At 40.0% G+C, this 23,914-nt stretch overlaps 2 protein-coding genes across 3 annotated transcripts in view; both read left to right on the top strand.

Annotated features, from left to right (window-relative positions):
- col4a6 (collagen, type IV, alpha 6) overlaps positions 1-15,173 on the top strand; it is a 138,105-nt gene extending 122,932 nt beyond the window's left edge. For both annotated transcript variants that reach the window (XM_055228850.1, XM_055228849.1), the window contains 13 exons: positions 75-182; positions 923-1,030; positions 2,612-2,683; positions 6,760-6,879; positions 7,599-7,715; positions 7,877-8,038; positions 8,616-8,714; positions 9,014-9,163; positions 9,720-9,836; positions 10,259-10,450; positions 11,036-11,207; positions 11,639-11,753; positions 12,310-15,173. In XM_055228850.1, the coding sequence (XP_055084825.1) occupies positions 75-182; positions 923-1,030; positions 2,612-2,683; positions 6,760-6,879; positions 7,599-7,715; positions 7,877-8,038; positions 8,616-8,714; positions 9,014-9,163; positions 9,720-9,836; positions 10,259-10,450; positions 11,036-11,207; positions 11,639-11,753; positions 12,310-12,570 (1,793 nt within the window). In that variant the 3' untranslated portion in view covers positions 12,571-15,173. The remainder of the gene's footprint in view (positions 1-74; positions 183-922; positions 1,031-2,611; positions 2,684-6,759; positions 6,880-7,598; positions 7,716-7,876; positions 8,039-8,615; positions 8,715-9,013; positions 9,164-9,719; positions 9,837-10,258; positions 10,451-11,035; positions 11,208-11,638; positions 11,754-12,309) is intronic.
- Positions 15,174-15,873: 700 nt separating this feature from the next.
- On the top strand, positions 15,874-23,874 carry ankrd46b (ankyrin repeat domain 46b). Its single transcript, XM_033983208.2, has 4 exons — positions 15,874-15,998; positions 17,438-17,780; positions 19,157-19,315; positions 19,939-23,874. The coding sequence occupies exons 2-4, from the start codon at positions 17,470-17,472 to the stop codon at positions 20,153-20,155; spliced, it is 687 nt and encodes a 228-aa protein (XP_033839099.1). The 5' UTR covers positions 15,874-15,998; positions 17,438-17,469; the 3' UTR covers positions 20,156-23,874.
- The last annotated feature ends 40 nt before the right edge of the window (positions 23,875-23,914 follow it).

Raw genomic sequence — 23,914 nt, 5'->3', positions numbered from 1 at the left:
GGAGTTCTTTTTACAGTGTAACTGACTTGGTAATTGATAATCCAATATTCCATGTGTTTTGCTTGTGTTTTTAGGAGGCCGTGGACTGGATGGAGCTCGTGGAGATGACGGGTTTCCAGGAAGTCCAGGATTCTCTGGACCCAAGGGCCAGCCTGGAGAACCCGGGCGCCCTGGAATAACAGGTGAAAATATGAATGTAGTTACTGCCACAGCTGCTTTGCCACAGATCTGTGCAGAAAGAGATACTGGAAAAACTAAGGAGAGAAAGAAGAAGAATTCAGCTCAACTTTTCATTTATTTTTGTTAAAAATTGCATTCTATTGTATAAAAAGCCGGTAACACTTTGTAATAACTACACCTTAATTAGCCTTAAGAAAACTTCACAAAGACTTAAAGCCCATAGTATGTAACATAGATTAACATAAAAGCTTTTGTTGTGTTGTTTTATTTTTGTTGCAGTGAAAAATGTAAAAAGACATGCGTTCTTACTGTGAGCGGGCCTGCATCTCCAGAAACCTGACTCTTATTTGGCCTGGAGGAGGGCTTTCACCTGCTTGTTTCCATAGAAATATTGTCCCTTCTACAGTATGGCATAAAACCTATCTATCTCCATGGAGAGTGTTCTGTAGTATGGTTTTAACTTTCTATTTCCATGAAATCAAGCAGATGATTTGCCACCCTCAGAAAGTAACATACTGTACCTTTAATTCATAATGTACAGATAAGAATGATTAAGGGTTATAGTAACTACTTAATTTGTGTGGTCTTTACATAGTTATTAAGTTATTAAATATCAAGCCTTTTTCAAAAATTTAAAATTTCAAAATTAGGCCCGTCATAATAATTACTTTATTCACTTATAGTTCAATAAATGTTAGATTTATAGTGCATCACCCCAGACTCATGTTGCCATTTCCTGTAGGTTCCCCTGGTTTTCCCGGACCCAAGGGTCTTCAGGGATACCCAGGACCGAGAGGCTCAGACGGGTTACCTGGAGGTCCGGGTGGGCCTGGAGGACCTGGAGCTAAAGGTAAACTAGCACATTCAATTCAAGTTTATTTCTTCACTAACATAGCACATTTACAACAACTTTATTTAGCCAAATTGCTTCACAGAACATGCACTTTCTATGTCAATCAGAGGTGGGTAGAGTAGCTAAAAGTAAGAGTAACATTTCTTCAGTATAATATTACTCAAGTAGAAGTTCAAAAAAATTACTACACAAGTAAGAGTAACTTAGTCAAAATCATTATTCCTTCCTCAAAAACGCACCTGAAGAGGTTTTAAATGTCATCCGTGCATGTTTGAGTATTTTAGTGATCTCTCCTGGGCCCTATACGAACCCTTCTTAGGCTTAGCTGTAAGAATCTGTGCAGTGCTCAGCCCACAAGCCTATGTCAGCCATGCTCCCACACGGCAATTCTCTGTAAGTATTCAAAAACATGATACAAAACAATACACTTCAACAACTTGACAAACCTGATGCAACCTGATGTAGGTTCATTAGCAGGATACATGCTGATTGTGTTGTGATAGCACTCTGAAAGGGGAGTGACTTAGTGCAGGGAGCAAAGGGAGGAGAGATTCAGAGTGTCAGAAGACAGACACAAAAGTGAGACAAACTAAATGATATCTGAAGGAACACAAATGTTCAAATCATTTCATATTGTCAACGTAAAGCTTTTGTTACTTGTAGACTTACTCAGTGGGAAGAGTAACTAAATTTTTTACTCAAGTAAGAGTACTGTTACAGTCTACAATGTATTACTCAAGTAGGAGTAAAATTATGCTGCTAGAAAAGTACTCTGAAAAGTACAATTTCTTTAAGTTAATGTAATTGGGTAGTACCTACCTCTGATGTCAATGGGTAATTGCGATTTCATCACAAGTCATGTAAACTTAGTATTTTAATGTTGCGTTGAACTGTTAACTGAAGTCATCTGCTTCTTCTTAAATTTCATATTACATTGCAACTGGTTAAATCTCCCTGTCAGTTACTCACAGTATTGCTGAGGCTGACCAACAGGAAAAAGTTTGAGCATAGAGCTGCATTCAAGATAAAACGGGTGAATCACAATATGTCTATTACCAGATTTTTACAAGAATGAGATCACAAATCAATTTTTATCACTATATTAACCAGGGCTATAGACCTTCAGTTGTTTAGTTGGTCGATAGTGTCTTAGTCAAACAAAATTAGTGTTAGTAATTTTATTTAGATGATAAGGATTTATTTGGGACAACAGCAGAAAGGAGATTTTACTGAGTGAGTATTTTTTGGTATTCATAAAAAGGCAGATTAAACTCATGATTCACAAGTTTAATCAGTCTTTATATAAATACACTGTTTTCCTAGTACTTTTTCTGCATAAATAGTTGTTTTACATGAACTGCAGGTGCAGTCTTGTGAGTGAAGTTTGGTTAGACACACAGAGATACGTAATACGTTTTGAGAGCTTTTGCCAGTTAACCAGTCGATTGGCAGGACATGTCTGTAGTTGACCAAGAATTTCTTTAGTCAACATCAGCGCTAATATTGACGAGCTCTACATACAAAAAAATATATTTATTATTGAAAACTATCCAATACTTACTTATTTCTGTGTTTTAGGTTTACCTGGTTCCCCTGGTTTGGATGGACTCAATGGACTCCCAGGACCTAAAGGACTTGCGGGAACACCAGGTAACTGTCCCAAAATAAAAATGCCAAAACTAAAACTATGTGTTGTTTAAAGTGCATATGACTTATAGTTAAGACCACACACCACAACGTTGCCTAGTTTTCTCTAGTTTGCCAATTTTGGTTTATAATTTTAATTCCTGGTTGGACACGGACAGCAGATGTGACATATCCATCCATCCCTTTTCTTCCACTTATCCGGGGCCGGGTCGCGGGGGCAGCAGTCTAAGCAGGGACTCCCAGACTTCCCTCACCCCGGACACGTCCTTCAGCTCCTCCGGTGAGACCCCAAGGCGTTCCTAGGCCATTCGAGAGTCATAGTCGAGACTCACCACCCACCCGGAGAGGACAAACCACCTTTTCCCAGTCAAGAACCATGGCCTTGGATTTGGAGGAGCTGATTCTCATCCCAGCCGCTTCACACTCGGCTGCAAACAACCCCAGTGCCTGCTGCAGGTCCTGGTTCGATGAAGCCATCAGGACAACATCATCTGCAAACAGCAGAGATGAGATCCTGTGGTTCCCAAACCAGACCCCCTCCGGCCCCTGGCTGTGCCTAGAAATTCTGTCCATAAATATAATGAACAGGACCGGTGACAAAATGCAGCCCTGGCGGATTCCAACATGCACCGGGAACTGGTCTGACTTACTGCCAGCAATGCGAACACAGCTCCTGCTCTGGTCATACAGGGACTGGACAGCCCTTAGAGAGAGTATAGAGCTGGTCCAGTGTTCCACGACCAGGACAAAAACCACACTGCTCCTCCTGAACCCGACTATCGGTCGGATTCTCCTCTCCAGTACCCTGGAATAGACCTTACCGGGAAGGCTGAGGAGTGTGATTCCCCTGTAATTGGAACACACCCTCCAGTCCCCCTTCTTATACAGAGGGACCACCACCCCGGTCTGCCATTCCACAGGCACTGTCCCCGACCTCCATGCGATGTTGCAGAGACGTGTCAGCCAAGATAGCCCCACAACATCCAGAGACTTGAGGTACTCAGGATGGATCTCGTCCACCCCTGGAGCCTTGCCACCAAGGAGCTTGCCAACCACCACCGTGACTTCAGCCAGGTGGTTGGCAAGCTAGCAAGACACCGCCTCCGGGTCCCCAGTCTCTGCTTCCTCCTCGGAAGACGTGAGGGTGGGATTGAGCGATCCTCAAAGTATTCCTTCCACCCCCCTACAACATCCCCAGTCGAGGTCAGCAGCTCTCCACCTGCACTGTAAATAGTGTTGGTGAAGCACTGCTTCCCCCTCCTGAGGCGTTGGACGGTTTGCCAGAATCTCTTTGAGGCCGTCCGATAGTCCTCCTCCGTGGCCTCCCCGAACTCCTCCCAACCCCAAGTTTGCCTCTGTGAGTGCTGTGTACTCATCAGCTGCCTCAGGAGTCCCATGAGCCAACATGGCTCGATAGGACTCCTTCTTCAGCCTGACAGCATCCCTTACTTCCAGTTGTCACCACCAGGTTCGGGGATTGCCACCGCGACAAGCACCGCAGACCTTATGACAATAACCAATAAGGTACAGCGCTATCAGATGCTACCCTCGTGGGTATCATCTGATAGCGACTACACTGTATTTATTCTGATATTTGTTGTTTATGTCCTGCACTTTAATAACTTGTAGTTTGCACTATGTATAGAAAATTTTGCACATTTGTATATTATCTTGTATTGCACTTTTCATATGTAAATTGTTTTTAATGTTGTGACAAAGGACTACAGATGGAAATTAGCATTTTGCTAAATCTGGTGCAGCCATCTTTTTAATGCATCTGCACACTGTCCTTCAAATAAATAAATAAAATAAATAAAAAATGACCACAGCTACGAGCAGCCGCATTGACAATAGAGGTGGAGAACATGGCCCACTCAGAGTCCATGTCCCCAGCCTCCCCCGGGATCAGGGAGAAGCTCTCCCAGAGGTGTGAGTTGAAGACCCTTCTGACAGAGGGCTCCGCCAGACATTCCCAGACGTTCGATCATCGACCTCCGACCTAGGGTGTCCTGGTGCTATGTGCACTGATGGACACCCTTGTGCTCGAACATGGTGTTTGTTATGGACAAACTGTGACTAGCACAGAAGTCCAATAACAAAACACCGCTCGGGTTCAGATCGGGGAGGCCATTCCTCCCAATCACGCCCCTCCAGGTGTCACTGTCGTTACCTACATGGGCATTGAAGTCCCCCAGGAGAACAACGGAGTCCCCGGTTGGTGTACTGTCTAGTACCCCTCCCAGGGACTCCAAGAAGGCCGGGTACTCTGCACTGCTGTTTGGCCCCTAGGCCGACACAACAGTGAGAGACCTGTCCCCGACCTGTAGGCGCAGGGACGTGACCCTCTTGTTCACTGGGGTGAACTCCAACACGTGGCGGCTGAGCTGTGGGACAATGAGCAAGCCCACACCAGCTCGCTGCCGCTCCCCGCAGGCAATGCCAGAGAAATGGAGAGTCCAGCCCCTCTTAAGGAGGTGGGTTCCAGAGCCCAAGCTGTGAGTGGAGGTGAGGCCGACAATATCTAGCCGGTAACGCTCAACCTGCCGCACAAGCTCAGGCTCCTTCCCCCCCAGCGAGGTGACATTCCATGTCCTAAGCTAATCTCCGTGTCCAGAGATCCGGTCGTCGAGGCCCCCGCCTTCGACTGCCGCCCGGATCTCTCTGCACCGCCCTTCATGGCTCCTTCCGCAGGTGGTGGGTCCACGTCGTTCCTTCGGGCTGGGCCCGGCCACCAGGCGCTCGCTGCCGAGCACCCACCCCAGGCCTGGCTCCAGGGTGGGGCCCCAGTAACGCCAGTGTGGGGCCCCGGTAACGCCAGTCCGGGCGACGTAACTGGCCTTGTTGTTTCTCTCTTCATGGGGCTTCTGAACTGCTCTTAGTCAGACCTGTCTCCCAGGACCTATTTGCCATGGGTGACCCTATCAGGGGCATGAAGCCCCGACAACAACCCAGGATCATTCGGGTGCTCAAACCCCTCCACCACATTAAGGTGGCGGTTCGAGGAGGGGCAGATGTGACATATCAATTCAATTCATTTATTTTTGTAACGCCCAAAATCACAACAACAGTTGTCTCGAAGGGCGTTCAAGTTTTGGTTGATGGGGGAAACCGAAGTACCCGGAGGAAACCCATCCAGACACGGGGAGAAACATGCAAAATTCCACACAGAAAGGCCTGGGCGACCCGGGGATCGAACCAAACCCTCTTGCTGTGAGGCATGAGTGTTGCCACTCAGCCACCGTGCTGCCTACACACAAAAACAAAACAACAGGAAAAATCAGACAAAACAAGAAAAATCGGCCAGGCGAGGAGGAGGAAGACCAGGCGGGGGGGAGGAGAGCCGGGCGAGGAGGATGAGAGCCAGGCGAGGAGGAGGGCCAGGCGGGGAGGAGGAGAGGGTCCAGCTGTCATCGGGGCATCTGAAAGCGTTACACTCCACAGGGGGAGTGGGACAGGGGACAACATGTGAATAGCATTGCTGATGAGAAAATAGGACAAAGCAGAGGATAGTGCTCAGGTTGCCATACTTCCCCCAGCTAGTTATCTCCTACTGCAGCCTATCTTATCCCGGGTTTTAATGTCCCTAACTCCCTCACTAAGTAACCTGGTCATAACCTATACCGAAGAGGAAGGTTTTAAGCCTGGTCTTAAATACAGAGACTGTGGGGGCCTGTTTAACATCAGCAGGGAGTTGATTCCATAGCACAGGAGCTTGGTAACTGAATGCTCTCCCTCCCACTGTACTTTTGAACACTTCAGGAACCACTAATAGTCCTGCATTCTGAGAGCAGAGTGCTCTGTTTGGCTGGTACGGGACAATAGCATCTTGCAGATAGGATGGGGCCATACCATTTAGGGTTTTGTAAATTCCAACTCCCACAGATGAATGTTATTGTGGTGTCCTATGGCAAGATACTTAACCCACCTTGCCCTCAGTGTCTGTGTACTCTGGTGTATGAATGTGTGTCTGAATGGGTGAGTGGTTCCTTGATGTAAAACGCCTTGACGGTATAAAAATGTGACCATTTACCATACCATATCTACTAAACCAGGTAATAATTAACTGATCTTTTTTGCAGGTACTAGCTTAGGTGGTCGTCCTGGATCTCCAGGTATCCCTGGATCGAAGGGAGAAAGAGGCGTGTCTTTCCCAGGAATTCCAGGATTCAATGGGGCTAAAGGAGAAAGAGGAGCACCAGGTAACACAGAAATTAGGTTTATTACTGTACTAACTATACTATCAGTGGTTCCCAACGTTTTGCCTCAAGTACTCCTCCAAGTACAAGTACATCTTTTATTGTCAATTATTTCAAAAGTTTGGAGACACCATTTTTCCATTTATGTTTCGTCTTTATTCACATCATTGTTTGCGTTTTAGATTCTCACTGAAGTCATTAACGCTCAAAAGTTGTTTTAGATTAAAAAGATTCAAAAATAGCCAACCTGTGCTTTGACATGGCACACCTCAGGAGACTTCACCAAGAAACTCATTGAGAGAAGGCCAAGGGTTTGCAGCGCTGTCAACAAAGCAAAGGGGGAAATTTAATATATGAATATTAAAAATAATTTTTCTTTACTACATAATTCCATAGTAGTAAACATAATTTCAACGTAGTAAACAGTAGTAATCATAAAGGAAAAAAAAACATTAAATACATTTTTAACTAGTGTATTTTTGTTTGAATTTATAATGGCATCTGGAATCTTTTTGTAAAATGTACAACAAACAATATTTTATGTTCAAATACTGTCTCTCATTCTTTTTTTTTCTTAATGTCATTCCTCTGGTTTGGAAACAGCTACAAATACTTTAAAGAGTTGGTTTAATCTTTATATTTTGTAGTTAATATGTAGTTAAGTCTAGCTCCTATGCTCTATAAAAATGTAATAATTACTGTGTTGTTGTTTTTTTTAATAGGTGGTCCCGGACTGCCAGGTTTCCCTGGTCGCCCTGGTCCTCCTGGTCCCACTTCTTTGTCCAGTGCCGTGGGTCCACTCGGAGATCCTGGTCTGCCTGGTTTGGATGGAGAATATGGTAAGAAATATTTAGAAAATTCACATATATATATATATATATATATATATATATATATATATATATATATATATATATATATATATATATATATATATATATATATATATATATTGTTTTGCATTTATACTAGATTAGTCATTGATTGTCCTTTCTTCCAGGTTTCCAGGGCCCCCCTGGCCCCCCTGGTCCCCCTGGCCCAGGCACCTCTCAGGGGGACAGAGGTGATTCCGGTCTCCCTGGCTTCCCTGGAACTCCAGGACCTAAAGGAGAGCCTGGTTTTCCTGGAGGCCCTGGTGCCCCTGGTAATTCTGGGTTCAAAGGTAAGAAGAACATAACTTAATTAGCCTTAATAAACCATGGGTGACAGTCCAGCTGGTAGAGTGTTTGTCCACTGAGCCTAAGCTTTACGGTTCAAATCTCACTCTCGACATAAAAAACATCATTGGTTGAGCAGTCACATCCACTGACTCACAGGTTGGCGGTGCTATTCAAGCTCCCACAGATGAATGCTGTGCCCTTGAGCAAAACACTTATCCTTCCTTGCCTCCCGGTCTGTGTACACTGGTGTATGAATGTGTGTGTGTGTGTGAGTGGGTGCATGGTTCCTTGACTATTTACCATTTACCAACAAGGACTTAATAATGAACAAATACTTCATTAAGAATGACTCAGGCTTAGTGAAGACTAATTGAAGGGTTTAGGAGTTTAATTCAGTCATTACAAATCCTGAATCATTCTTGAAAAACTATGTGTTCATAATCTATAAAGTCTCTGTTCATGCTTTATTAAGGCTACTAAAATTGTAGTTATTATAAGGTGTTAGCCATTTTCTTAGCAGCATGTTGAAAATAAGTGGTCAATTTAAAAAAAAACGGAACATTTTAATGTGTTTTTTAGGAGAGAGAGGTGAGCCTGGATTCAGCGGTGGTCCTGGTCGGAAAGGATTTTCTGGAGATCCTGGATATTACGGAGGAAAAGGACCAAAAGGATTCAGAGGTAAGGCACATTAGGTAAAATCCTCCAGCTAAGCTAGTCCTGACCAAGACAAGCTCAAGTTCTAGAGATGGGACCCACTGCTCCTGACAGATTGTTCTAATGACAAAATAAATTATACCATGACCTTGGTGTAAAAATCTGTATAAACTTTGATACTCCCAGTTTTATAAATGAAGAAAAAGAAAACAACTTATATGTATTGTATTGGGAAAAAAATGGAGGAACAGCTTAAAATCTACTAATGTGTTCAGTAATATCTTGATTGGCTCTAAAATACTTTCTCTTTTGTCCTTGCTTAGGTCCCCCTGGTCGTAAGGGTCCCCCTGGTTTCACCCTCCCAGGACCCCCTCCCATTGGGCTCCAGTATGGAGACATGGGTGTGGCTGGAGAGTCCGGAGGTTCTGGAATACCTGGCGAGCCTGGTCAGCCTGGCATGCCCGGACGCCCAGGTAAATTCAGTGATGATGTTTTAGTGACAGGTTTAGCCTTGGTTTTGTCCTGGGTTGGATCTAGTCCAGTTTTGGTTTGGACGTGGTTCAGTCTGGGTTTAAACCTTACTGTTTTAGACTTGTTCTCTGCTTCGATTCATACAGCCTTCCCTGCATATTATTGGTAGTTTACATAGGAAATTGTCAGATAAAAATGCAGGGAAATCAGTTCTGGCTTTGTTTTGGCAAAATGCAGGTGAATTCCCAGGTCAGACTGCATGTGTGAATGGGGCTGTAGATCTGCTTTATACTTAGTTTAGTCCTGACTCAGACCCTGAGTTGTTCTGTTTTAGACTTGGTTTGGTCCCAGTTTAGTCTTGCTTCAAACCTAGTTTATTTCCAGAACTGGTTTAGTCTGTTTTTAACCTGCTTTAGTTCTGGATTAGACATAGTCTTGAAGGTGGTTAGAAAGGCAGTTTTCTGAGGTGGTACTTAGTGGGAAAAGTTAAAAGTAATTTCCTTCATCTCCACCCTTTTTGTTCATGGTAAAACATCACCCTGACTCCTCTTGTCTTAGGTCCAAAGGGGCGTCCCGGTTCCGTGGGCAGACTGGGCAGACCCGGGTCTCCTGGTTCCCCTGGTTTCCTCGGTGACGCTGGACCTCCTGGATTCCCTGGACCAACTGGAGAGCAAGGTCAGTAAAAAAAAGTTAACATTCATATTTAGTCTTGCATCATGTTGTTTTTAAAGATGAACTGTATGACTTTTGATGGAGGGTTCACTACCTATTTGTCTCCATGGAGATGGTATTGCTTTGCAGGAAATGTTCCACGGTATGTCATTAACGTCATGAATATATTCAGTTACAGGTGTTTTATTTCTCCAGCTTCTGTGAGCTGAATCTGTCCCTCCACAGATCTGTCTCCATAGAAATATATATGTTTAATGCCATACTGAAGAACATTCCAGCCAAAGCAATAATGACTCTATAGAGACAGCCGGGTTATAGCCCCTCTACAAGAAAAGTTTCCTTTAAAATGAGCTTGTTGGACATGCATAAAAATAAATAATACAAAAATGGATTTCTGTCAGTAAACGCTCCTCTTCTGTCATCAGGTTTCCCTGGAGCTGCTGGACGTCCCGGATCCCCTGGAGCAGTGGGCCGTAGTTACAGTATTGGGTACACGATGGTGAAGCACAGCCAGAACTCCCAGATCCCCATGTGTCCCCAGGGCATGGCCAAACTGTGGGACGGCTACAGTTTGCTCTATGTGGAGGGACAGGAGAAGGCACACAACCAGGATCTAGGTATGAAACATATAAGCAACAGCAAACCACATATATACATTTTAAACTTTGAAATACATTTCAGGTTATCTTTAATATAAATTTTGAAACAGTTAATTAGGCTAAGTGTCTTTTATTTTCAAATAAAATAGTTATATAATCATTTTAAATCTCCCAAATCACAAAATGTTTTACCTGACCCTTGCCAGATTCTTAAGTGTAGCTCTCTGAATTGAATTCTACACATTTATCAATCAGGAACAACTCTCACTGAAAACGGCCGGATCCTCGATCGGAGTGTTCAAACTAATACTTCACACTGGGTTGAAGCATCACAGCACCTGAGCAATCTGAAAAATCTAGCTTTTGTTAAATCCGGTTGAGAGAAAAGCGCATTTATCTTCCCTGTCCACAAATACACAAAGTGCTTCCCACTGCACGTTTTTCACAAAAAAAAGTCTATCTTTGCTGCTAAAATAGGCATCTATTGACATTGCTATGTTTGTTTTATTATAATATTTTTTTAATAGAATATTTTACACCTCATCTGACCTCCATTTGATTAATAAAGTTTTTATGGACTCTCTCCTTAACCTCTCTCCTCAGGTCAGCCGGGCTCATGTCTACCTCGCTTCAGTACCATCCCATTCCTGTACTGCTCTCCGAACGAGGTGTGTTACTACGCCAGCCGCAATGACAAGTCCTACTGGCTCTCCACCACCGCCCCCATCCCAATGATGCCTGTGGCTGAAGACCAGATACGGCCCTACATCAGCAGGTAAACTGTGAGCCAGGATAGTGCCTCAGAGAGAAATTTTTAACCACACATTTACCTATTATACATTGGGTAACAGATATACTGTTCAATTTGGACTGTGATATTTTACTGTTAAATATTATAATATTATGTTTCAATGACAGTTCAACAAAGTGTCAACAAGAAAACACAAAGTAAAAAACATGACACACACAGAAAAAATATTGTATGTATCCGTTTTCATTAATTTAATCTTGCTATTCTCATATATATATGAAATATATATATATATATATATATATATATATATATATATATATATATATATATATATATATATATATATATATATATATATACGACTATTGTGTTTATTAATATCGCAATAATACATTTCCCAGATGAAAAATACAGACTTTGTACCTAAACATTTCTTTTCCTCTCACCCTCAGGTGTGCTGTGTGTGAAGCTCCGTCCCAGGCTGTCGCGGTCCACAGTCAGGACACCACCATCCCCAACTGCCCCTCGGGCTGGAGGAGTCTCTGGATCGGATACTCATTCCTCATGGTACGACACTCTAAAATAAAAGGAACATATACTATTGGCTGGTGTTGTCGCGGTACTAAAATTTCAAACTCAATACTAAGGAATAGCCTCGATACTCATACCGGTTCATACTGATTCTGATACCACGATGATGATAAAAACACTTTTTATTCAGACAGTAGAATATAATTTTCAACATTAAATGATAGTACTTTCTTTTATGTTCCCATGTGGCGTTATATCTCTGTAATCCCTTAGTGGTCCAGGTAGGTTCCTTAGTGGTACAGGGGAGTATACTCGTCTATGTGTCTTATACTTGTTCTGATACAGCTCAAGATCATTCTAAATCTAATCAGAAAAGGTTCATTTCTGTACTGTGCATGTGACTTTTTTAGTATTGTTACCTGCTGAAATGAGTATCTAGATTTGATTGATTGATTATTATCTGATTTTTGTTACTTTTGACAACCCTAGTGTTCACATTCAAAAAAAAATCTGAAAACTAACTGAGTCAATATGAATCAATAATATGAAATAAAGATCCATGACTAACCCCACATACTTTACCCACCCACAGCACACTGCAGCCGGGGCAGAGGGTGGTGGGCAGTCCCTGGTATCTCCCGGCTCGTGTCTTGAGGACTTCAGGGCGACACCTTTCATCGAATGCAACGGAGCCAAAGGAACGTGCCACTACTTTGCCAACAAGTACAGCTTCTGGCTTACCACGGTCGACCCGCGAGAGGAGTTTGTCTTCTCTCCCAATCCGGACACTCTGAAGGGAGGCCAGGAGCGCTCCAAGGTTAGCCGCTGTCAAGTCTGCAGCAAGATCTTGTAGTACCGGGAGTGACCACAAGGGGAGACGTTCAAGAACAAGTGACTGAAAATGGCCGACATCTTTGTGGTGATGTTCGCTGTTAGGAGTGAATGGGCGAAGAGAATTCAATATGAGAAAAGTTACACTGCAAAGAGAAATTGTTAGTTAAAATGACTCAAAATTCAAATATTTGTTTTGTTTTGAGTAGTTTTGACAAGTTTGGACTGTATTTGTGAGTGGGTCCAGATGATAACTGAAGGTACTTTTATTATATATAGTAATGTTGTTACAATGCTACAATTTCAAACTTGTTTCGATACAAAATTATCATTTTAAGCTCTTTTTCATTACAATATTGTAATTTTTAACAAGTAATGGTATTTGTTTATTATACCATGCTGTCTTCTGATAAATGAAACTATTCAGGAGAGGTCACATTTGAAGCAGTTATGTCTTTTTTTTTTTTTAGTATCGATATCTGCTCAAATGAGTATCTAATTAGGATACAATTTCTAATATAGATTAGTATCTGATTTTCGATACTTTTTAGTATCTGATTTTTGATCATTTTGATTTTCCTAATTCAAAAAATTTATCTTCCAGATTGTAGTCTAATTTTTTTGCCATCTGCATGTCTCCATAGAGATCTTGGAAGGCTCCACAGTATGGCATTAAACATTTCTATTTTTCATTTATTTAATTAAAGGTGTTTTTCATGTGAAAAGAAATACCTGGAAAAAAAAAACATTCTTTACTGTATGGACTGTTACTTGGCCTGGTGGCATCACCGACTTGTCTTCATGGAGATGGAAAAATTTAACGTCATACTGTAGAATATTTTAGGCAAATAACTAACATCTCCATAAAAACAAGGTGGTTGCGAATCCTCCACCAGGAAATTTATGTAGTGCAACTTTAACTGAATCTAAATACTTAAAATCAAGATTGATATCCTGAATTCAAGCCATTTTAACTACTGGTCTTCTTTGCAGTGAATGTGACTTGTCTCGATTATCACTGACGATGGTGCTATTGTTTTAAATGTCTTAAATGTGTTTAATTTTGTGTTTTTCTTTTGGTTTTGGCGAGCCTTGTTCTCGGCTACCTCGGAGAGTATCACCCCTTTTGCGTAGCACTGTATCATCTGCAAACTCACAACACAGAAAATCTGAATGACCAGACCTCAGTTCTTAAATCAGTTTGTTTAATTAAGAGTAGATGTGTAAGTTAGTCCATCTTTACTCTTTGTAATCCCATGTAATTTAAAGTGGGACAAAACACTGTATATACACTATATTTTGTCTCCATAGAGATGTTGGAATGTTCCACAGCACGGCATTGGTATGGCACAGATAAATCTTGTATTTATTCAATTACTGGTGTTTTTATCACTCAAAACTACCTTGAAAAAGAAGCATCAGTGGAGAAGCGAGATCTTACCTATAACTTAGCCTACTGGCACCATCAGCTTGTCTTTATAGAGATGGATTGATAAGGAGATAGATAAGTACCAAACTGTGGAACATTCCTGGCAAAAAATATGATCTCCATGGAAATAAGTAGGTGGCAGACCCTCCACCAGAAAAGCTGTATAGTGTGACTTTAAAACTATAGTAAGTAAGTATTGACATTGTAGCTCCTGTGAATGAAATGAACTGTCAAGCTTGATAATTGGTCCAATTCATATTTTCTACTAGCTTTCATGTGGGTATTTTTGTATCAAACCATTTCTTTATTTCTGATTCTGATAACTCTACAACTTTCTACCAGTTCAGTATTTTTGCCACATTTGGTGCTACATCCATCACCAACTGCAAGCACTTTCCTGCCTAAATCATCACTCGCAGTCTGTCAAATGGACCAAACCATTCTTTACTATTGCACTGATGTGAACTGCTACTACTAAGTCAATTACCACTTCATTTTTTCACGTTTTCTCTGAGATTTTTATTACAAAATGTTTTTCCAACCAAGATCAAGAAGGATACTTTTCATTCAACTCACTTCACCCCTGTTTTCAATTGTTTATTATTGCTGTACATAAAGCTTGAAAAAACATTATATTTGAACAAAAATATGTGACGTTTAAATACAATTGTAAACTTGGGGATTTCCTGTTTTTCTCTTGTGGATAAAAATACCAAACACATTTGTACTTGCATGTTGTTGGAGATTATAACCACTATGACCACTGCATCTCACCTCTCTGCTGGTAGCCCCACTTACTTCCTTAGTTTTATTTTCATTTTGTCTGCATATGTTGCTTTTGTAATCTAGATTGTAATTATTTTACCTAAGTCCTAATACTTTCATATATAACAGAGAGGGGTGGGAAAAGAATATGATTTGTACATTAAATATTGTTATGAAATGTCTTTAGGATTATGTTTTATATGGCGAGTATAGCCTGATCATTTTACATACATCAAAACAGTTTCTATTTTTGGACTAGTGTTAGCTTTATATTCAAAACCAAAACATCTGGAGCAAGTGCCTGGAGTAACACAAAGTATTCCTCAAATGTTTTCCTCAAAGAGGATCGATGATAAAAATGAATAAATCTATAACATGATACTGCAATGTGTATTTCTGTGCTCACATTCAAAATAAAGTCTGAAAATTAACATGTGTTACTGTTAATGTTTCTTTAAAGGTTTGTAGTTTTTGTGATACATCCAATTAATGAATCATTTTTTGGTGATTTTTAGACTTTGGTCCTGAGACAGAGTACACTGACAGCCAAAACCAATAATACGATTAACAAAATAAAGGAGAATAAAATTTATGAAATTTATACTACAAAGTGTGCTCCTTGGTGAAATGGTATGATTATCCATAGATCGAATGAGTGGGTGAATACGTGTGTTATAAAAATGTCTATTCAAAAAGAGTTGGATAAATTAATATCTGTATTTTATGAGTACTCTGATATTACTATATTCAGACGATATTATATCAGTCCAATAGGTTGTGCTAAAATAAATGTCTTTTAAGTGCCTGACAGTTTACACTACTTATTAACACATTTACTTACTTATGATTTTGCCAAAAAAAACAAACAACGTTTTTTCTTCAGATTTCACTTCCTGGTTGGAAATCATGACATCACGCTGTTACCTAGCAACCATTGGGCCAAATCTCCCCTAATGTTCAAATTATTATTTATTATCATTATTATTATTTAACACACAAAAATAAATGTCCTCCTCCCTAATCCCATGTGTTTTACAACTTTACTTCCTGTGGTTTTCAGCAAATTTTTATTCTTTTCTTCTCAAATTGCTTCTTGATGTTTAAAACAATCATTTTGTAGTACCTGTGTTTGACCTCTAGGTGTATCCTCAGCTCCACTGTTCACTGCTGTCGCGTTCATTCACCAGCGAAGAAACGTGCAGAAAGAAAACAAACAAGCGGAGATCCTTTTCTTCTGATCTGGGCCCTTTAAACAGGTGAATAACACGACTCACGGTGATATAACACGCCTGATACAGTGCTCTTGTGTGCGCAGACCTGATCTCAGTGTAAACAGTGGTTTCTGTCATGGTTTTTCGTGGTATGTAGCGTTAGCATAGTGGCTAGCCCGTGTGCTCATATAACTATATTTATGTGTCCTGGCCTCTTTCTGTGTTACAAAATGCTGCAAAACATAGAAAGGAAATTAACAGTATAACAGAAATGCGATTTATAATCATGGATGTCTACATTTTCTAGCGTGTTTGAATAACGTGTCATCTTAACACTTCAATAAATAGTATAATTGGAGAGTTTCAGACGCTAACTGCTGTCTGCGTCTGATTATATCTACAATGTACAAAGTACGGTTACTTAGCAGACTAGACATTATGTTTTAGTACAGGGTTTAATCATCTTTTACGTTGCCCTAAAGTTTTTATTTGCTACACAAGCATAAGTTTGAGGAAAATGGTCAATCATTATAACCCAAGCACTGCACGTTTGGCAAAGAACCTTTATTCCTTGAGAAATAAATCCACACACTAGAAATTGAAGTTTTATGATTTTTTGAGTTGAGTTTTTTATTAATTAGATATTGCTCATCATTGTATCATTGATATTGTACACTGCCTGGCCAAAAAAAAGTCACCACCAAAAAAGGGTCACAGACTCCACCTTTAGCTTTAATTTCGGCACACATTCACTCTGGCATTGTTTCGATTTCGCTTCTGCAGTGTCACAAGATTTATTTTCATCCAGTGTTGCATTCATTTTTCACCAAGATCTTGTATTGATGATGGTAGAGTCTGACCGCTGCACAAAGCCTTCTCCAGCACATCCCAAAGATTTTCAATGGGGTTAAGGTCTGGACTCTGTGGTGGACAATTCATGTGTTAAAATGATGTCTCATGCTCCTGAACCACTCTTTCATCAGGGAAGAACAAATCCATTGATGGAATAACCAGGTCATTCAGTATATTCAGGTAGTCAGTTGACCTCATTCTTTGAGCGCAGACTGTTGCTGAACCTAGACCTGACCAACTGCAGCAACCCCAACCTATTTGTTTAGTTAAATCCAGGTGGTGACTTTTTTTTTTCTTTTTTGCCAGGCAGTGTATATCATTGCCTTGGGAATGACAGTACAGTGGAATCTGCCTTTTCACTTATGAAGATGCAGTTTACTAGTTCTTCACTGTATATGTAGTAGTTTTGCATAAGATCCTATTATTTTAGTGAGAGCTTTTTCCACCACCACACAGCACCCCCCTTTTAGTCAGTGAATTGATGCTAAGAGCAGACGACTACAGCCCTAAACATTAATAAGCGAAACAAATGCATAGAGAATGAACTGATAAAACTAGCTTGATTTTTGTTATAATACAAACTACTCCTTTGAACTCCTATTCTCTCCTCTCACTTCTCTGTCTGTTTGCAGTTACGCTGGACTTTTCTGACACACGCTCAGACATGTCCTATGTCTTCATCAATGACTCGTCCCAGACTACAGTGCCTCTACTGCAGGCCTGTATCGATGGGGACCTTCCATTTGCCAAGAGGCTCCTGGAGACAGGCTGTGACCCAAACATCAGGGACAACCGCGGGCGTACCGGGCTACACCTCGCTGCCGCCCGGGGCAACGTCGAGATATGCCGTCTGCTGCATAAGTTTGGGGCTGATCTCCTAGCAACAGATTACCAAGGCAACACGGCACTGCATCTGTGTGGACATGTGGATACCATACAGTTTCTGGTGTCCAATGGGCTCAAGATTGACATCTGGTAAGACTGAGCAGAGGCATTATTTAAACTATAGTATTGTATGGTATGGTTTCATTTAGACAGGGACAGTGCACGACATTACACTGACCTTAAAAACAGGAAAGATGTATGGTGCCAGGTTATAGCATGAATGCTAATTTCCACCTGTAGTTCCTGAACAGGCTGATGTTAAGCAAGATTAACAGTTTGGTGTAGGTGGAGGAAAGACCTGTAAACATATGGTACATAGATCAAATACAACACATCTCGCCCCTCAAATACGCCATTTTGAAAAACATTCAGTTGACAGACACACACATACACAATCATGCCAATTTATTCACACACACAATCACTCAATTTCAGATAAACAAATACTCTTTCTTTCATACACATTCACTAATGGGTGCAAACTTGCTTTGATATTAGCTATGGAGGTTATTAAGATAGAATAAGTAAATATATTTAGCTTCAGGTTTGATCCCCGGGTTGCTCGGGCCTTTCTGTGTGGAGTTTTGCATGTTCTTCTTATGTCTGGGTGGGTTTCCTTGGTGCACTCCCGATTTACCCAATTTAGGATCCGATTTGCTTCTCCCCAACTTCCTCTTCAACTTTAACTTCAACTCAACTTCCAACTCTCCTCATATGTGAATTTTAAGCCACTGCGCTCCTCCTGCTCTGTCAAACAACCATAAAACAACACCGCCATTGCACCAGCCAATAAAATAGCACAAGGGGCAGACGGTGTGACGGACACAGAGGTGCAAGATACAATGAAAATAATATAAAGACTTTACAATTTTATGAGAGCTGAGTAATACAGCTAAACTGCAGCACTCTCACTCATATTATCCATTAGCATTTATTCTCCGCAAATAATGACACAAAATGTGAAAATGAGAAAGTAACAAGGTGAGAGTAGATCGTCACAACTATTGCACCACATTTCACAAATAATGATAACACAGTTTGGACTTGAGTAAGGTACAAGTGCAATAACGTGCACCTTAACCTAACCTGATAGAGACATTGATGTTATCTCTTATTTGTCCAGAAGTAGTCTGTGGTAGTAAAGGTAGGTTTTAAAAGTGTACAACACAATGTTTAAAAATATTTTCAGACAACTTTTAAACATTTTCTACTGTAATAGCACAGTAGTTTATATATATATATATATATATATATACACACACCTTCAAAGGTTTTTAAACTTTTTTTTTTTTTAATATACATTTTACTACATTATTTCACAGACCTTTTTTCTATGCTACAACATAGGGATAATTCAGTTATTTGTTTTAGAAAATGTAAAAAGCATTAACACAAAATCATGATTCAGACTTTTTTAGTGATAAAAGTGCTATGCTCTCTCTCTGTCTCTCTGTCCCGCTATGCAGTAATCACAACGGATCAACTCCCCTGGTTTTGGCAAAGCGGCGTGGGGTGAACAAAGATGCCATCCGTCTGCTGGAGGGTCTAGAAGAACAGGAAGTGAAGGGCTTCAATCGTGGAGCTCACTCCAAACTGGAGACCATGCAGATGGCTGACAGTGAGAGGTGAGAGCAAAGGTCCACCTCAGCTGATATCACAAATAAAAACATAATACTTTGACTGACGACCCACCCATTTCCCTAACCTGCCTATTTCACATATTCTCAATACATTTAATGGAAACTAAGCAGGGTCAGGCTTGGTTAGTACTTAGAGGGAGATTCTACAAATACCAGGTGCCACAGAGGGGCCGCAGTGGCTCTAATGGAAACTGTAGTGATTGGAACATGTGTGAGTGTTGGTCGTGGGAGGAGCTGATGGTGCAGAATGGCAGCCTCGCTTCCATCAGTCTGCCCCAGGGCAACAACAGTTTATCACCATGGAGTCAATGAATAGTGCACTATATATCCAATGCATTATAACTTACTGTTACTACATATTTGTTGTTAGGAAGTTTATTAATGTTTATAACTGTATGACCAAATGTTCTATTCTAACTTATTGGACAAATTATTTGATTCATTTTAGTTTATGTCACAGCCCTGTGTTTTTATATATATATAACAAAAATATAGTTGAGTACTTCTTCAATTTAAACCCACTCCCCCATTTATCTCATTGTCAGCATTAAATATATTAGATCATAATGTTACATCGTTCAATACTAATCATATAGTGTTCCCTGCAGCGCTATGGAGAGCCACTCTCTGCTGAACCCGAACCTGCAGAGCACAGAGGGCGTTCTGTCGAGCTTCCGCACCACATGGCAGGAGTTTGTGGAGGACCTGGGCTTCTGGAGGGTGCTGCTGCTGCTGGTGGTCATCGCGCTTCTGTCTCTGGGCATCGCGTATTACGTCAGCGGAGTCCTACCATTCTCCACCAGCCAGCTAGAGCTCGTGCACTAAGACCACATCACCACACAGGACAGGGTTTTAAGCATACACTATCAGTCACATGTTTGGACACACTATTTCATCTATCTTGTATATTCTAACTGAAGTCATCGAAACTATGGATGAACACTTATGGCGCTCAACAGTCCCACCCACTTCAAAGTTTGCTCTGGTTCCATAAGTAAATTTTCCATAAATTTTCCCCCATAAACCATTCTAAAAAATTCAAATAAGAGTTCAAAGGCATCGCGGAGGCTAGCCAGCTGCGTGGTAACTAATGTCCATAATGCAGCTGTTTTAAGCCCAAAAAGCACATTTAAAACACAATTTCTACAAACCTTTTTTTTTTTTAATACACATTTTTTTCTGAATGTCGAAAATGTATGGGAAGAATTTATGGGAATTTTACTTCCAGAGCCAGGGGCTGGCCTTCACTGCTGAGCTCCACGGAATCTAGTAAAAAAAAAAAAAAAAACTTAAAATAGCTCAAAACTTGTAGCTACTCTTTGCTTTGATAACTGCTTTTGACCATTGACATTTCTAGACCCTGACATGGCACAATAGTGATTTTACCTCAAAACAAATTTGTGGATTTTTTTCTTAAAAAACTTGATTTTTGATTCCCTCTCTCCTCTAAAAATGTTGTGCAAACTGCAGAAAATGGTCAAAATTGAAAAGATTCTATCCAATGGTCATATTTCACCCATTGGTCATTGGGGAAATCTTTTATGAATTAAAGTATCAAAGTAATCAAAGAATCAAGTGTAAAACAAAGTATTGCATTAAATACGCTCTCCCAACATTTAATGTGACATCACTGATTTCAAAACGGTCAGCACTGTATGGCCCTGTGCTGTGCGCGGGCCCTGTGCCCCTGTGCTAAACTCTGCTCCAAACTCTGCTCCCTGTGACTGCCATGTGCAGCCTTTCTTGCATTTTAAATGCAATTTTCCAATGCAAGAGAGAGGAGAAAATAAAAATACATTTCTTCCTTCCAAACAAATTTATTTCACCTTCAAATTCATCAGTTTAATACATTTTTTGCCATGCCCTAGGGCTGTGAAGTGAAAACCATTTCAGGAGACTTCATCATGAGGCTCAGTGAGAGAAGGTTTGTAGCGCTGTCAACAAAGCAAAAGGTGGATACTCTGAGGATCTGAATATAAAACATAAAAATATGTATTCAAGTTATTTAACTTTATTTCTTTGCTACATAATCTTGTATATTTTGCTTCATATATTTGTCTTCCGTGTGTATCTAATATGTCGAAAGTAGTGAACATAAAGAAAAAAACATTGACTGAAAAGGTGTGTCCAAACTTTTGACTGGTAGTTTACTTAATGATTGGAAGAATGTCTGGTTATACTTTATAATAACTACACCTTAATTAGCCTTAAAGGTACACTATGTAACTTTTTTGGTAGGACGAATGCCGCCTATTTGTTCCATTGAGATGTTATTGCTTAATATGAAATGTTTCACAGCACAGCATTAAGCTCATTGCTCTTGCATCTATTCATTTTACAGTTTTTTAAGTGCTTAAAAAATACTGAAGAAAAAAAAAAAAAAACCCCACATACAATCTTACTGTGAACAGGATCACCTATCCACAGATCTGACCTGCACCACTTGCTTGTTGCCATGGAAATATATACACATTTCGCCATACTGTGGAACACTGTTGGCAAAGCGATAGCATCTCCTTTAAGACAAACAGGTGGCTGAGCCTCCACTAGAAAGGTTACACAGTGCACCTTCAATAAAGCACGAACAAAGACTTTAATTCATAATGAACAAATAGTTTATCAAGAACGATTCAGGCTTAGTAACTGCCTAATTATGTAGATAATAAACCTTAAATAATGCACTAACGCTAACTTGTAACCCTAACCCCTTAGATTACGAGTAAGAGTTAGAGTGAGATTTAAGTAGTCACTAAACCTCATTCTTTATTAACAATTTGTGCATTATGAATTCAATCTTTCTTCATGATTAGTTAGGTGTAGCTAATATAAATATCACCAACTGTCTAGTCAAGTATTTTGTTTCTGATTTGGTCATCTCTCAAAAGTTAAGATTTAAACAGATGAGCTTTTAATGGTATTTCTAGCAACAAGTACAAATTCTTCTAAGCTTAAAGTTAAAAAATATATAGATTCGTTTTAAGTTGTCTTGTGTTAAGAGTGGGTTAATACGTTTAGGACATATCAATACATCTGCTTTGGAGTAGCTGACAGGTTAAAAACATCACTTCTAATTTGGAGGTAGCAACATACTTCTGTAATGGGTGACGTGTATTGTCCAATGACACAACATCAAGCCACAATGCTGGGAACGAGGATGAAACTGGCAACTTTTGACTAGGTGGGAAATATATTAATACTCTGAGCTGTTGTTGCTCTAATGTTATAATCTCTGTATGTAAACTAATAGGGTTAACAAACTTTCTTCATAAATTATTTCATACTAGCCCCAATGTAGACTTGGTTTGGTCCTGGTCCAATCCTTGTTTAGCTCTGGTCTAGCTCCAAGTTTAGTCCCACTTCAATCACAATTTTGTAGTTTGAGTACCAGTTTGAAACATCCCATAGGTGGGTAAAATAGCCAAAAAATGTGCTCAAGTAAGTGAAACGTTACTTCTAAATAAAAGTAGTGGTCCAAGAAATTAGTCAAGTAAGAGTAAAAAAGTATTTGTCAAAACTTCTCGAGTAGAGTAACTTTAAGAGTAACTGACAGGATGTAACATTTGATTTATAATTTGAAGTTTCTTTAATTGGAAGAACAAAACATTAAATGCACAAAATCTGGTATTTTTAAAGTGTAGACACAAAATGAGAAAATCTTAATCTTACATGAATGAGTGGTGCAAGAAACACAAATGTTAAAATTGTCGACATAAAGCTTTTGTCACTTGTAGATTCACTCACAGTGGGAAGAGTAACCAACACTTTTACTCAAGTAAGAATACTGTCATATCAATAAAAATATAGTACAGTGTACTGATAGAAAAGTACTCTGAAACATATAATTTCTTTAAAAAGTTACTCAGACAAATGTAACTGAGTGCTACCCACCTCTGCCCATGTCAGAGTAGAAGTAGTAGTAATAGTAGTCTCTGTCTACTTCCTCAAACTTGACATTTTAAAACGACAAGCCCCATTCACACAAAACAAAAATGCTCTTTGTACAGAAAAATCTCCAGCTAATAGGAACAATTACTGTAATATGAAGTGACATGAAGGTATTTTCCTTGTACTGTCTTTATTATTTGCGATTAGTTCATTTTATCTGTTACAAGTTGTACATTGTCTATTGCAATCTATTTATCACATATTTCCATGTATTTTTGTCTAATTTGCATATGACTTTTGCCTGTTAAAATGCTTTGTATAGGTTCTGCATCTGCATAATCCTGTGCCTTTTTAAGGACCTCACCTGTCACATTCCTGCTTTAATATCATGCGTTTTACCTTTGCAATCGATCAATTATGTCAGTGTTGTACATTTATTATTTTATTGTTGAATTTGAATTAAAGCAACTTAATTTAACAAATAAACTCATGTAAAATTATTTTTATGTCTGTCTGACTCATGGTATATACAGTTGAAACCTGAAGTTTACATACAATATATAAAAAAAACACACTTTTTTTCCCCCCCCCTCACTGTCTGGCATGAAATCAGACTAAACTTTTCTTGTTTTAGGTGAATTAGAATTACCAAAATTATTTCTATTTGCTAATTGCCAGTGTGGCAACACGGGTCAGACT

The sequence above is a fragment of the Periophthalmus magnuspinnatus genome, chromosome 18 (assembly GCF_009829125.3).
Source record: "Periophthalmus magnuspinnatus isolate fPerMag1 chromosome 18, fPerMag1.2.pri, whole genome shotgun sequence".
NCBI lineage: Eukaryota > Metazoa > Chordata > Actinopteri > Gobiiformes > Gobiidae > Periophthalmus > Periophthalmus magnuspinnatus.
This window is presented reverse-complemented; position numbering and strand designations above follow the sequence as displayed.